Here is a 14,475-nt window from a genome sequence, read left to right as displayed (position 1 = left end):
GAATAATAAATTTGAGAGATTACAACATCTGCAGTCTCCCTGTGTATTGGGGAATTTTAGTGATGCTGTGTTTGTTTAGTCTTGTTTAGTGAGATTATGTCTTCCTCAATTCTGAAAAACACACTTTCACAGCTGGCTCCGTAAGAGTGCATACAGTCTCAGGGTTCCTGTTTGAGTCGACAGAAGATGAGCCCAAATAAACAGAAAAGCTGCTCTTTGATGTTCGCAGAGCCATGAGCACACTCATGCCCTACTGCTTTTGAGACCATGTACTACCTAAAAATTAAACATATGACACTTTATTGAATAAATATATATATATATAATAACTTAGATTAATTTAGCACATTCAGAGTAAGGAACATTACCTTTTTAAGGTAATGTTACATTTGTTAGGTTTTAAAGTAAAATTATATCATTTGAACCTCAGAACTGTTCGAAGCAAATGGCTGGAGTAACCGCAAATGCACTACTAGATTCCAACATGTGGAAAAAAAAAATCATACATTTTATTTTACAAAGCTTATAACCCTGATGAGATACGATACAATACTACTTTATTAATCCCCAGGGGGAAATTGAGACATTACAGCACAAACATAAATATAAAACAGAAAGTAGCAATAACGAAGTATAGACAATAAGAATAAACAGGCAATAGAGATAAATTAGGAATATAAATAAATTAGGAAGATGTAAATAGATGATAATAAAAGATTATTTATTTCACTTTAAATCGCCTCTTTGATACATCAAATCTAACAACAATTCCAGGATAATGTGTAGCATGCATATTCTGATTTAGTATTTTCATTAAATAAAATTGGTATAGTTGAAAGATAAGATTGTTGTGCAGGATTCAAAAACAAAACAAGAAATTATGTTAAAATGCATAGAGGGAAGTGTATATTTTTGTAATTGTAATTGGTCACCATTTATTTGATAGTTTCCATACATAGGCAGTCTCTTAATTCGAGTTAATAAAAGTGCACGTCTAATAATTATACTTTATTATATGTAATTACAACTAGAAACATGTTTAATCTAGTTTTTTATTAAATATAGCATGACACACTGCTTGAAATGTCAAGTCAGTTACCAAACATTATAGCTAACTTTTCATTTATGCAATGATAATTCAAGTATACAGAAACAAAACACCAGGTAGCCTATCCATCCACTTTGTCACAATATTTCTAAATAATAATAATAATGACCTGGTAAAGGTAATATTTTAATTGGGTCATGATGCCAAGGTCAGGTTTGCCTGTGCATGTAAGCAGTAAGTAGATGAGTGGAAATACATCTAACCAGTTTATCCAGTGAACAAATAAATTTTTGATAGACCCACGGCCAAATATTTTTGCCTGCTGCCCCCCTGTGTTCATAAGTAGAACCATAAATTGTATATAAATATACGATTGATATCATTTCATATAAAACGCTGCAAATATCAAACATAATGCAGTGGTTTCTGTATTGTGGATTTTTTTTGTGTGACATGACATCGAAAGGGTTTGGGATCGATCAGCAAATGTCAGTGCCCAGAACAAGACATTTTAAGTATTTGTTCCCCCTTGTATATAAATTAGTGGGTGGCATTATGATGCTGCGATGCTTGACACATCCCAATAGTTCATATTATATGGTTTTTGCTAGCGTTATGTTTTCTAGTAGCTTTATGCCTCTATATATTTTCATTGCAACTGCCTTATAAATTTGAACAGGTGTTTCAGGACTTAATCCGAAATGGAAAAACTAAGGAACACGTCACGCACCCATGCTGACAGCTCAATTTTGATGTGTCAAAGAGGTGATTTGGGGATAAATATGGTTTCAAGTTATTCTGTATATTTCTCAGATAGTTTGTGCATGTAGGGAAACATTTTTCTCTTATGTATTCTGTAGCTGTTTCTGTCATTTCTGTCGTTTCGGTCATGTGGAATGGGCTCCTCCTACTGTTCTCCGTTTGTTCTTTCATCATGAATGTGGAGTTCGCTGATTGGCTGACTGACACGCTTGCAATCAGTGCTTTCGACCCAAGATCTGCTTGGAACGTACTTCAAATTTCAAATAAGATCAACCAGAGACCCCATATTAAAGCTGAATTGTGTAACTTTTTCTGTATTCAAATACTTTCTCCTACCCCATCTTATTATGCAGAGACAATTATATGTAAACCTTTCGCAGGTTGATATCTTCGAAAACTGTAAACACCATGCTTTAAATGCAATTATTCTGACGTCACACCGTAGGAAACCACTCTTGCGGGTTCTTTGGAGCAGCAGATTTCGGTGGTGGGAATATGCAGCTCTGCAGTTTTAATCATCTTTTAAGCTTCATAGAATGTAATAATGTCTGTTAATAAAAGTTTTTATAAATGATCTATCTATGGTTTGCAGAGAAGTATGTGGGTTATTTTCTGATATATCGGCAAAGCAAGTTTAAATTTGTTTCAATGAACCTGCATGAATGCATTCTAAATAAATGCAAAGACATAATTTTAGTTGTATGACATTATTTGTATTAATTTATCCTTTCATAAACAGTAGTCCATGCACTGTGGTGATGGAGACGGGATCTTTTCCTCCCGTTATATCGTATCTGGTGGTCTTGATCATAGAAGATCATATTTGACTTTATTTCTGTCACAACGACAGCACTTTGGAAATTACAAACAGCCGTTTGTGATCAGAGTTTGCGTGATTTCTTAGTTAAAAAAGTTAATATCCACCCACATGTGCTGCGGGTCAGTTGTGTCTAATAGAGCAGAGTTTTCCTGATGCAATGATCTGGTGGAAATTTTAAAGGGTAACTAAACCCCTGCTCAGAGTCTGACTCCACCCACTAGCAATATTTGAAAAATCCTTGAAAAGTGGGCAGACCCCAGCGGGGATAGAGGGGACGAACCGTGTGTGGGGCTGAGCGGGGGGGTGTGCACCTGAGACCCGTAGTGACGGATTCATTGACAGCTGCTGTCAGACTCTAAAATGGAGAGTGACTGGAGTGACGCAAGTAGCTTTGCCACGGAGCGGTCTTTTGAAGTCAAGGACTTTTCTCCCCCACCTTCACCTGAAGTGGAGGAGGGTGAATTGTATTACTATTATGTTATTATTATTCCTCACACGGTCGCAAGATGACATGTACATGAATCTGATGAGTTTTATCGAGTTGATGTCAATAGCGTGCGCTCTGTAGGCATATTCATATTTTGCCGCTATGTGAAAAAATCCAGCAAAATGCGTTTGTCGACCCCAGAGGATTAACTTTAGCCTAACCATAAATTGTGATTCAAATATATATGATCACTCACCTCAAGACGCCGCTGCGGTGGTGGAGTCCATGCAGGAGGAGCAGCGTTTGGCACTGCGTCGCTTTTCAGCGCGAGCTGTTTGGAGAAGCCCATTTCCACCTCCATTGCGTTGGAGAAGCAATCCCGCGTAAAATGCAGTTTGCACACTCCTCCAGCTATAGGCGGGAACTAGCCGTCTTCCAGCCCAAGGACATGCAACCACTGGGGCCTAATTTCCAAGTCTATATGGAAAGCAATACAGTCCAGCAGTGCTGTTGCAACCAGAAACACTACACCAACGTACCATCCTAACCACTGTACTAAATACAGATAATCTACGCTAACTTGAAGCTATCCTAACTGACGCAATACTATGCTACTAATTAACTATGCTTCTAACAATACTACACTAACAAATATGCTAATTAACTACATAGGCTACACGAAATAATCTAAATAACTATATAAATGCTATGCTAAATAGATGCTAAAATACTCTATCCTGATCGTTTTTCAATAATCGCAATTCCAACTCCTGACTCGCTACAGTGGTTTTGACGAAACGAGATGGTTTTTATACTGCCATGGGCGTGGTAGCTCGTACCAAGGGCGTGGTGAGTTGGAACCTGCTTACATCAGCTGTCACCGCTTACATCACGAAGTACCGCAAACAGCCAATAGGAAAATTCAACTGCAGTAGCCACCATTCAACCTGAAGAGGGCAGCAATCAGATTTTTTACACCATATATTGTAGAATTAAAACACTTTATACACAAATGTCAAAAAAATGACTTGAATCAATGACCAGTACTAATAAAGCCCCATTCTTACAGATCATTAACTAAAAAAAGTTGGTTTAGGGTTTAGTTACCCTTTAAGAAGCTCTTATCTCCAGTAATCTGTGGGAAAAGAGGTTTTTCAATCCCACAAACAGCACTTTTTGGGCAGTTTCAGCGCAATTTGTGCAAAGCACCCATCCAGCTCTATTCTGGGCAACCAATAGAACCCAGAAGAGGCAGGGTGGATCGTTTATTTGTAAACAGTAACTTTATCTATATGTGGTGCTATAAAGACTGCTCTGCTATTTTTGAGAAACACGTCCAGCCTGACGCAACAATATTGACTCAACCAATGGCTTGATTTTGGGGCGGGACTATCTGTTTATTTAATAAGATGGTGTTCTTTGTCCTTTTCTGCATATTGCGTTGCCGTTTTGTGGTTCATTCTGCATAACGCGATGGCTCATTTTAGCTTATCGTGGCCCATTCGGCACGTTAAACTGCCGACTCACCGGCCTGCTTGGTTCTCCCGATGGCCAGTCCGCCCCTGATCGGCCCCAAAGTGCGTTGGCCTACCGGGAAAATGCCCGGTATGCCAGATTACCAGTCCACCCCTGGTTACAATGGAAACTTCTGTAATGGTTTGATTATTTTATCTTACAATATACAGTATTTGAGAATATATTGAGAAGAAAGCGCTTTTATTTGTATTTTACATTTATGAAACATAAATGTCAAATGCATAATTAAATACTACATTTGATTTTCAGAGTTGTAGCTGTCCGTTGTGCTTCTAAAAGTGTAACTATGGATCCATTCCTTTAGATGGCTATTAGAGTGCCTGTTTGTCAGCGTATTCTCTAATGGGGTTATCCAGTCCAGTATGCATTTGGTTTGTGTTACTAGATCCTACTTGGACTAACTGTCTTGTGTATAAATGGATCTCTGCCTAAAGTAGGTTAGTTCTATCCTGTCATCATATTGCCATGTAGGAAACTCCTAACTTAACCAGACAGACTCAAAAGTACAGTGAATGAGATCCGTGAGTTTTAGTTTTAGTTATTTAATGAAAATATTAGTATTATTAGTATATTTATAATATCCCAGAGTTTTAATAAAAATGCTAATATTAGCATTTTTAGTATATTATTTACAATTATAGGACATATATTTGTATAAACTAATGTTTGTCCATCTGCTCTACATCTGTCCATTTCTTTTATCAACTAACATGGCATCATGTAACTGGGACTCTAATTTTCATTTGGGCATCCTCCAGCATCGGTCCCTCTCAAGGCTGTTCAAGCTGAGAACTGACAGCTCAGCTAAGAAACCAATGAATTTGCCTGGCAAAATAAAATCCTTAAATAATTAAATAATTTTAATTAAAACTTGATATTTACAGTGTTAATAATTAAATTACAGCTCTTCAGCCGTGATAATTTGTAGGCAAACACAGAAGTCTAATTCGACACAGGTTCCCTTGGGATTTTTCAATGGGGTTGTTCAACTTATGAGTAAAATAAGATCTGTGGTAAACATTACTTCACGATACGTGGACATTTTGTTCTACATTATGTATTACACACTTTTATACCTCAAACGTGAATTTTTAAGCCGGCGTGTAAGCATGCAATTCGATACGGCTTAAATTCACATTTGAGGTATAAAAGTGTGTAGTACATGTTGTAAAACAAAATGCCCACGTATCATCAAGAAATCTTTACCACAGACCTCATATTACTCATTAATCCAAAAATCCAAAACCCCATAGGAAAATCTAGTGTGAACCCATGGCGAATGTCAAGTAACCAAATTCATGCATTTCAGTTAAATAACAACAACCAAATTTAGAATGTGACTAACAAATTGCTACATTTGTTTGTGAGGAATGAAGAGTCTGTTTAAAGCCACAACTGGAATTGAACCTTTGTTCACTCTGTACTTTGATGTAGGTAAAGTAGAGACTCTGGCCCACAAGATGCCACATGGTGGCTGGTTTGAGGTGGTCTCTTGTTCTAATTACCTGGCTGAACTTCTGATTTACTTTGGATTGAGTGTTTGTTGTGGTAGCAGTTCACTTACATGACTGGTGGTAATCTATGTACTCTGTAACCAGGCACTGACCACCCAGCTCTGTCATGATAACAACAGAGTAAAGTTTGAAACATATACTTATCAACACAACTTTTTCTTCTTCTTATGTAATAAGCTCTTTTTATATGTAATTTAGAACTGAATTATTGAATAAACTTGACTGCAGTGCACAAAGCATAGATTTTCTCAATGTCACTTTTCAGAGAGAGCTGACACTTATTGGCAATGTATGTTATTTGAAGAACTATGGAGGGAAATACAAACAACATATCTGAAATGGACTGACACAGACAGCACAGTTGGTGACTGACAAAAGCAGCTTCCTTCCGAAGATATGTCAGTATGGATAATATCAGATATTCTTTATTTACTGATATAACAACCTTTCTCTCTCATTTAACAACTGCTCTGTTATGGGATACAGCTTAACAGTCAAGCATGGGACGACAGTAGGAGAGGCTGTGTACTCGGTCCTCTTGTGAATGTGCATTGTAAAGCCATCGGAAGTAAACAACTATAGTGAAAAATACTTAAATATTGATCTGTTTCTCACCCAAAGCGACCATATCGCTTTAAAAGACATTAATTTAACCACTGGAGTTGTATGGAATACTTTTTTTTTTTTTTTTTTAGCTTTAAAGTGCCTATCACCATCCACTTGCATTATAAGGACCTACAAAGCTGAGATATTCTTCTAAAAATCTTGGTTTGAAGAAAGAAAGCCATACACGTCTGGGATGGCATGAGGGTAAATGATGAGATAATTTTCATTTTTGAGTGAACTATCTCTTTAATTATACTCACTAGTCTATGAGCCATATATATATATATATATAATTTTTTTTTTTTTTTAAATTTATTATATTGTAACAACCTAAGCGATTTTACCTTCCGGTAAAGCGTAACGGCCAATTTGTATGTTACGACAGTAAGTCACTGTTTGCGGACACCATACAAATGAACGGTGAGAGCCGTAAACTGACACCTACCTGTCGCAAATTGTCCGCGTCGCCTCTTATAAAACATCTTTTTTTTTCTTTTTTTATAGTTGTAAACTTAACACATAGTTCACTCTATAAGCATTTTAGTAGTGTCAAACATGTTGAAGATTAGCGGACAGGCGATAAATTCATTAAGTGAGGAGCTCTTTTATCACAAAAGCAATTTGTTTACCACATTCAAGCATCTCCTCCATAGATATCCATTAAAAAAATAAAAGCTTCTGTACCACCGTTAGCATATCTATGTCTATGCATTTTGTTGCTAACATTGCAGGCTCTACAAGGTAGAAGGGCTATGCACATTCCTTGTACAGTATTTCCCTTTTGCGCTGCAACTCTACCTTTCTGAAGGTGTTCCGTCGTACGTCAATGAGACAGACGTCTCAACCAGTAGTCTCCATCAATTTGACTTACGTAAAGGTCTTGGGTACACGATGAACTCTCAACTGGCCAATCATGGTGCGTTTTAAAAAGCAAGTTGCCTTGGCGTTAGCCTCTCAGCTAGGTTGACCACGGTGGGCTAACAAGACCGTAACAACATAACGTGGATGTACATAAATGTTACGTTTTTGCTGTTGTAATTTGCAGAGTATTAACACACTAGAAGCCGTGTTATCCAACCACAAATATGCCTCTCCGGGCCGGTGAGTGGCATGGCGGGCGCAGGTTTATATGCTTCCTGATTTTGACCGTCACATTTTTGTCAGCCGGAGTTTTTGCAACTCAAGAGGAGAATAAAGTCATTGAAGAGGAACAGCCTGTGCAGGTACATATTAAACAAGTATTATACGCTTGGGAGAGTTTGTTAAATAAAAATGTATATTCGTGAAAGTAGAGTAAAACTGGAATTAATGGGGTAATTAGGGCTGTACATTAGCGCAATAGTTCAAGGCAAACTAGTTTGACCACTGACTTTCACAGGTTTATATTCACATGACTTGTCAGGCTGGAATAAACGGATGGTCCAGTTTTAACATGATGTGATTACTCTTAGTTTATAGTTTTACTAATAAAACGGCTAACATCAGTCGAAGATGGTTTTAACTCGTTTTATATGGTCATCCATCTTAAAGACCAAAAATAAATAAAAATGCTCCAAACCCCTCTAAACTAGCCTACCAGTTTAGGCTGATTTTAGTTTCCTTTGTGTGTGTGTGTGTGTGTGTGTGTGTTATTTAGATGTTCGTTGATCTTTACTCGTGTTGGTGAACAAATCTCATAACCTCTTAAAGATATGTTCTCTCGCGCTTCATATTCTGAATCATTAGAAAGATGCATCTGCTGTATATGTAAAATCTTACTACCATCTAAAGGATGTATGGATGAAGTATCAAAATGAGTTTCATTTGCGGAACACAGCAATAAAATAAGGTGACGAGAAGCAAGTGGAGTAAATCTGTAGGTTTACTCGAAGCATGTGATAAAGAAAGTGACGATTAATCAGCAGAACATTCAAAACTTTCTTTTATCACTTCTTTACATTGTTGTACCCAATTATGTTTTTTTTTTTGTTTTGTTTTTTTTTTCAGGCAAAGATATTTGGAAGAATAAGAAAGCATATTTAGCTGATATTTGTCACTTTTACCCAAGAGTCAGTGATTCAAACAAAAGTGTCATAATGGTACAATTACTTTGGGCAATACACAGATTTCAAATTTCAACATGTGTATTTCATGTGAATGGAGTGACAAACACAATTGCTCTTAGTAGTTGTAATGTGTCTCCTTGAAGAGTTCAGAGATTCTTTAAATCATCAAAGCTTATAAAGTTTCAAAGCATTATAAGTTTGTTAACATTGACCCAAATAGGAGTTACTGTAAGTGATTCTACTTCTCCGTTTTGTGATCTACAAAAATCACAAACAAGAAAGTGTCATGCTTCTAAATTATTGTGCAATTGTTACCATCACTAATAATTGATCTAACAACCAACATAATTTCTGTCCAGCTCCAGAAGGCCACCACCGGTCATGCACCTGACCCAGCAGTTAGTGTCAATGAGCCCAATAAAGGAGACCTTGGCTTTATTCATGCCTTTGTGGCAGCCATTTCAGTCATCATTGTCTCTGAACTGGGAGACAAGACGTTCTTCATCGCAGCAATCATGGCTATGCGCTACAATCGCTTCACTATTTTGGCGGGTGCCATGTTGGCTCTTGGACTCATGACGTGTTTGTCAGGTGGGTAAAATACAGTTCTAAAGCTTTTTATCTTATTCAGAAATTGATAAACTTCACATAACCACAATCACACCAATACAACTCCGAGAAATTTACCTTGGTTGCCAGAAGTGATTGATAGTGTTTTCATCTTCTATTTACCAGAGCTTTCTATGATGTAGTGTAGTTTAGACAATTAATAGGAAATTAATTGAAACTGTGAAATCAGAGATTGTCACTCACACAAGCTTTAGTTAATTTAATAATGCTTATGTGCTATATGTGCATGTGAGCTTTTTTTTTTGTTCTTAACTCGAGTTACCCGCCATTCAAGTTATCTGGGTTTATTTATTTCTCATCCAGTTTACAATACAAATGGTTAGTTCCGGTCCTCCTATCTGACTGGATGAGAGACGTTCCATGAGCACTCAGCCACTTCACTGTGTGTGTGTGTGTATCACTCTGCTGGTGTTCATGCCGTTAAAGTGTAAGAGCAGTGCAGATGTGTTGAGCGCTATCTTTCTCTCTACATTTAATTTTGTTACATTACATATTTAGCCAGCAGGTGGAGGCAAAATACCATTTTTTTGTATTATGAGCCAGTTCGTGACATGAAGTGAGTACTACATGATCTCTCATATTACTACTAACGCTAAGAAATGGCTTTGAACTAGTGCTGCACGATTAATAATATCGCAATCGCGGTGTCAGCCTGTGCGATTATATGACGGCAAATGCTGCGTTTTTTTTTTTTTTTTAAATAATTAAATAAGTGCACGTGTGGACGTGACAGCCCATTCTTTCCGAGAACTGTTTGCCCATTTTCTGCACCGCTAATAAAAAGATGACCAGTCAGTCTCAGTTTAGGGAGTGGCACGTCTGGTCATGTGAGTTTCCGGTGTTCAGCGTGGAAATCAGGTGATTATGAATGCAGAGCAGACAGAAAAATTGAACTGGTGGCCAGAAAAAATAACACAAACACAGATCACAGCTTGGCGATATCTTTATTTAATCAGTAATTAAAGTTAATATAATACGGGAGCGTGCAAACTCCAAAACTGTCATTCTCTGTGCGGTCAGAGCCGCTTCAACCAGTCACGGAAGAGACACAATCTGAGCGGGAGTCGAGATTTACAGTTCCGCCGGGTGATGCGCACTCTAACATGGAGACACTCGTCTCTCACCCCCGCTGTCTGCAGTTTGCAACGTGTTACATCATTGATGAAATCATCATAAGATCATTCTTATATGAAAAATAACAGTAAAATTAAAACAACAATAAAATGTGTGTGTGTATATGTATGTATGTGTGTATATATATATATATATATATATATATATATATATATATATATATATATATATATATATATATATATATATATATATAAATAATCTTATATAATATGAAAAATGTGAGTGTTTCTCTACTGTGTGTCTTGTATAAATTCTCAGAATGCTTGAAGGACCTGTGACCCATTTGTGTTCCCATTAGTCCTGTTCGGCTATGCAACTACCATTATTCCACGGATCTACACCTACTACATATCGACAGTGCTTTTCGCCATCTTTGGCTTGAGGATGCTGAGGGAGGGATTGAGGATGAGTCCTGATGAAGGGCAGGAGGAGCTGGAGGAGGTCCAGGCAGAGATAAAGAAAAAAGATGAGGAGGTGATGGAGCAGCATATACTTGTAACCAAAGCGTCTGTCCCCAGACATGGCAATATAACACCCCCTGCATAATTTAAGCATTCTATCTGACCGCTGACAGGCTGTTTTTCTCTCTCTCGCTCTCTCTCTCTCGCTCGCAGCTGCAACGCTATAAGATGGCAAACGGAGCACCCGATATGGAGGAAGGGACTGCAGCGACCATGTTGCCCCAGAGAAAGTGGCACAGTGTGATCTCACCCATTTTCGTTCAGGCACTCACCCTCACCTTCCTCGCTGAGTGGGGCGACCGCTCTCAGCTTGCCACCATTGTACTGGCTGCGAGAGAGGTATAGTAAATCGAGGCAGACCAATATATTGGTTTTACCAATTAATCTGTGCCGATAGTTGCTTTTTGGAACTATCGTTATCTGCAAAAATCTATTCACATAGTTACAAAAAAATTTGTTTTTATTCATCCATTTTCCTCTGGCCTTTGTGTTTGTTTTATAAACTTATGTTGTACTGCAGGATCCATTTGGAGTAGCAGTCGGTGGAACTTTGGGACACTCCCTGTGCACAGGACTGGCTGTTATTGGTGGAAGGATGGTGGCTCAGAAGATATCCGTCAGAACTGGTGAGATATTGGCTTATTTATTACAATGCATTATGTTCTATGAGTTTACGTTATAAAGAATCTATTTTCTTAATTTCATTATTAATTGATTGATTGGTTATTAATGGAATTATATTTTTCCCCTTAATCTCTAGTTACAATCATCGGTGGAATCGTATTCCTCGCCTTTGCATTCTCCGCCCTCTTTATCAAGCCTGATTCTGGATTCTGATTGAAGAAGTGACTCTTGGTTTCATTTTGTACATATAATCGCCAGAAGACAACCCATACAAAGAGAGACTGTGTGAGAAATGTGAATGTCTAGAGTGTTACTCGTGTGTCCGTGTGTGTGTCCGTCCGTGTCCAAGACTGAATGAATGAATGAATGACAATTTACTGCTCATTACTTTCAACCAGATACACTGGTCTCTTTTTAGGTGATCACCATATTCCTCCAGTATGCCACCTAAAGTTTACTTGAACTACCAGTCATATTTCGAGGGCTGGCACATACGTAATGTTTTAAATAGCCAAAAATGAACCTTTTTTCATATAATTTTACCTTGTGTTTGAGCAGTGCACTTTGGGTAAATGCTGGCCATTATCTAATATATTCAAGCCTAATTCATCTTCACTACAAGAGCAGTAAAACTAATACCAGATCAGCCACCAAAAATATCCTTCACTGTCCCCATGACATTCTGTGCTGTTAACCACTTCACAGCAGTAAATCTACTTGCATCTCAAGAGCATTCAGTGGGTAAGAACATCAGCAATATAACAGTATATTATAATGTATTCCTTCAACAATAACAAACATGCTAGATGTGAATGTTGTTTACATAGGACTGTAATGAAGCATGGAACTTTGCGTGTGCAATACAGTAAAGTCCTACCTGTTGATGATGGGCTTTTCTATTTTTTATTCATACTGCAATATCAAGTCAATGGCTAAAAACACACTGCCTCTAACCAAAAGTAGTATAACTTTGTGTCAGATTTAATTTACACGTAGACATTCATCACATGTGGCCTTTAAATCAGACACATTATTTACTGGTCATTTTTCAATTCTAAATTATGTTCACAAACACTTAATATGCCCTTCTGCTTACTGAAGACTTATGGACATTATGGTCTGCTTTTCACAGACTCCCTTCAAAGAAGCACACTTGTAAAATGTTGATGGAATCTGCTCATAAAGAGTAATTTAAGGAATTTTGAAGACAACTTTTTTTTTTTTTTTTTTTTGGTAGGGGGCGTAGTTTTTATTTATTCTACTAGGAGCACAGGAATTATGAGATTTTGTCAAGGTTGAAGAATTGTATGTGTTTATTAGCCAAGGAGGGGGTTAGCTTTGCTGTGGTTGTTTTTTGTAATGTTTTTAGGGTGACTTGACTTTATTGTCAATATTTGACATGGGTTGTTTAACTTTGGAAAGTGTGTTGAATGATCTGTCATAGAGGAATTTAACTACAAAAACTGTGATTCCTGTAAATATTGAATAAAAGTATCAGTGTCAGTCAGATGTGGTTATTTTTCATAATTTGAATACTCAACTGTATAACTAAGGAGCAAATCGTGATGCTATGGTTTAATTCTAGCTCTGTAGGGTCACGATTGAACAGATGTATACAGAACGTGTTGCGATGAAAGACAACAATAGCATGTGTTAGATGAAAGGAATAATTAACGCCAGACCACTGAATTCCATAATAATAATAACATAAGGTGTGGTAACATCATTCAGGGTTTTATCTCAAGACATTTTCTGGTTTTCATCCCTAAACCGCTCTTGAGAGTGGAACTACTTTCTTCTTCACGGATTCAGTGTCTTGCTCTGATACAGTCTGATCCTTCATTGCTAATTCGAAAACGTCACTTTAGAACTAGCAACCGAGGCTTGTGCTGCTTTACTGGAGTACTTACTGGTGTAACAAGGTAATGCATGTGTGTGTGAATTTGTGTTTGGACGATCGAAAGAGAAACTCAGAAACAGAGATCTTGTGTGGGATTTCCTTTATTTTTTGCAGCTCTCGTCAGAAATATCATTGCTTCAAAATCGCAATGATGTAAGTTTAAGCACACTTCTCAGCAGCAGCGAGTGTCGCCATTTTTGTATCTAGCTTCTCTGATGTAAATCTTAACAACTTTTCGACTACACTGAGATTTGTGCTGACATGACGGCTGTTTTTCACTCACGAATACGTGTGTGTGTGTGTGTGTGTGTATATATATATATATACATATAGTGTGTGTGTGTGTGGGAGGGGGAGTGCGTTCACATAGATATACTTGTATTGATCAAGTGTATCTAGCTTTGATACAGCACAAGCCTTCGTTGCTAGTTCAAAAACTACACTATATGGTAATAAGAGGGATTTTCATGGCAATGAGAAGACACTCGGCTCCCTTGCAATGCTCCGGCGAACATCAGTCCAACTCGCCACTTGACGCTTCACTGGTGAACAAGCTGCTTCGGTATCCTGATTCCCCGCATTGCTTCGGCAGGAGTTGTGTGTCCTTAAGCAATTATGATTTATATTGTGTGTGTGTGTGTGTGTGTATATATATATATATATATATATATATATATATATGAGGGAGTACATGTTTGCATCTTTTTAAAGATGTCGTTCTGTAAGAGGCTCTGTCAGATCGGCATGAGAGCTGCAGTCACTGTCTGGGCTGCGCCCGTGCAGAGTCATCTCTCATGGAGACAGGCTGTCCTCACTGTGAGGGCATGAGTCTCAAGATGCTGCACTAGCGAATCGACCTTGTTCTGGGGGATGATTCAGCCTCCCACACCCTCCCACCTGCTTCTGAAACATGCGAGTGATCACACGAGGAGGTACGGCGGGGCCGCAAGGACGAGCAGGATGAA

The 14,475-nt window shown here is 37.9% G+C and overlaps 1 protein-coding gene and 1 pseudogene across 1 annotated transcript; both read left to right on the top strand.

Annotated features, from left to right (window-relative positions):
• The first annotated feature begins 1,248 nt into the window (after positions 1–1,248).
• On the top strand, positions 1,249–6,305 carry LOC127623912 (polyprenol reductase-like; annotated as a pseudogene).
• Positions 6,306–7,643: 1,338 nt separating this feature from the next.
• Positions 7,644–13,110, top strand: LOC127624171 (transmembrane protein 165-like). The gene is made up of 6 exons (XM_052098873.1): positions 7,644–7,936; positions 9,118–9,349; positions 10,824–10,999; positions 11,140–11,325; positions 11,507–11,612; positions 11,747–13,110. The coding sequence occupies exons 1-6, from the start codon at positions 7,799–7,801 to the stop codon at positions 11,821–11,823; spliced, it is 915 nt and encodes a 304-aa protein (XP_051954833.1). The 5' UTR covers positions 7,644–7,798; the 3' UTR covers positions 11,824–13,110.
• The last annotated feature ends 1,365 nt before the right edge of the window (positions 13,111–14,475 follow it).

Source organism: Xyrauchen texanus, chromosome 30, assembly GCF_025860055.1.
Source record: "Xyrauchen texanus isolate HMW12.3.18 chromosome 30, RBS_HiC_50CHRs, whole genome shotgun sequence".
Lineage (NCBI taxonomy): Eukaryota > Metazoa > Chordata > Actinopteri > Cypriniformes > Catostomidae > Xyrauchen > Xyrauchen texanus.
Note: the sequence above shows the minus strand (reverse complement) of the source record. Positions and strands in the feature narration are given on the sequence as shown.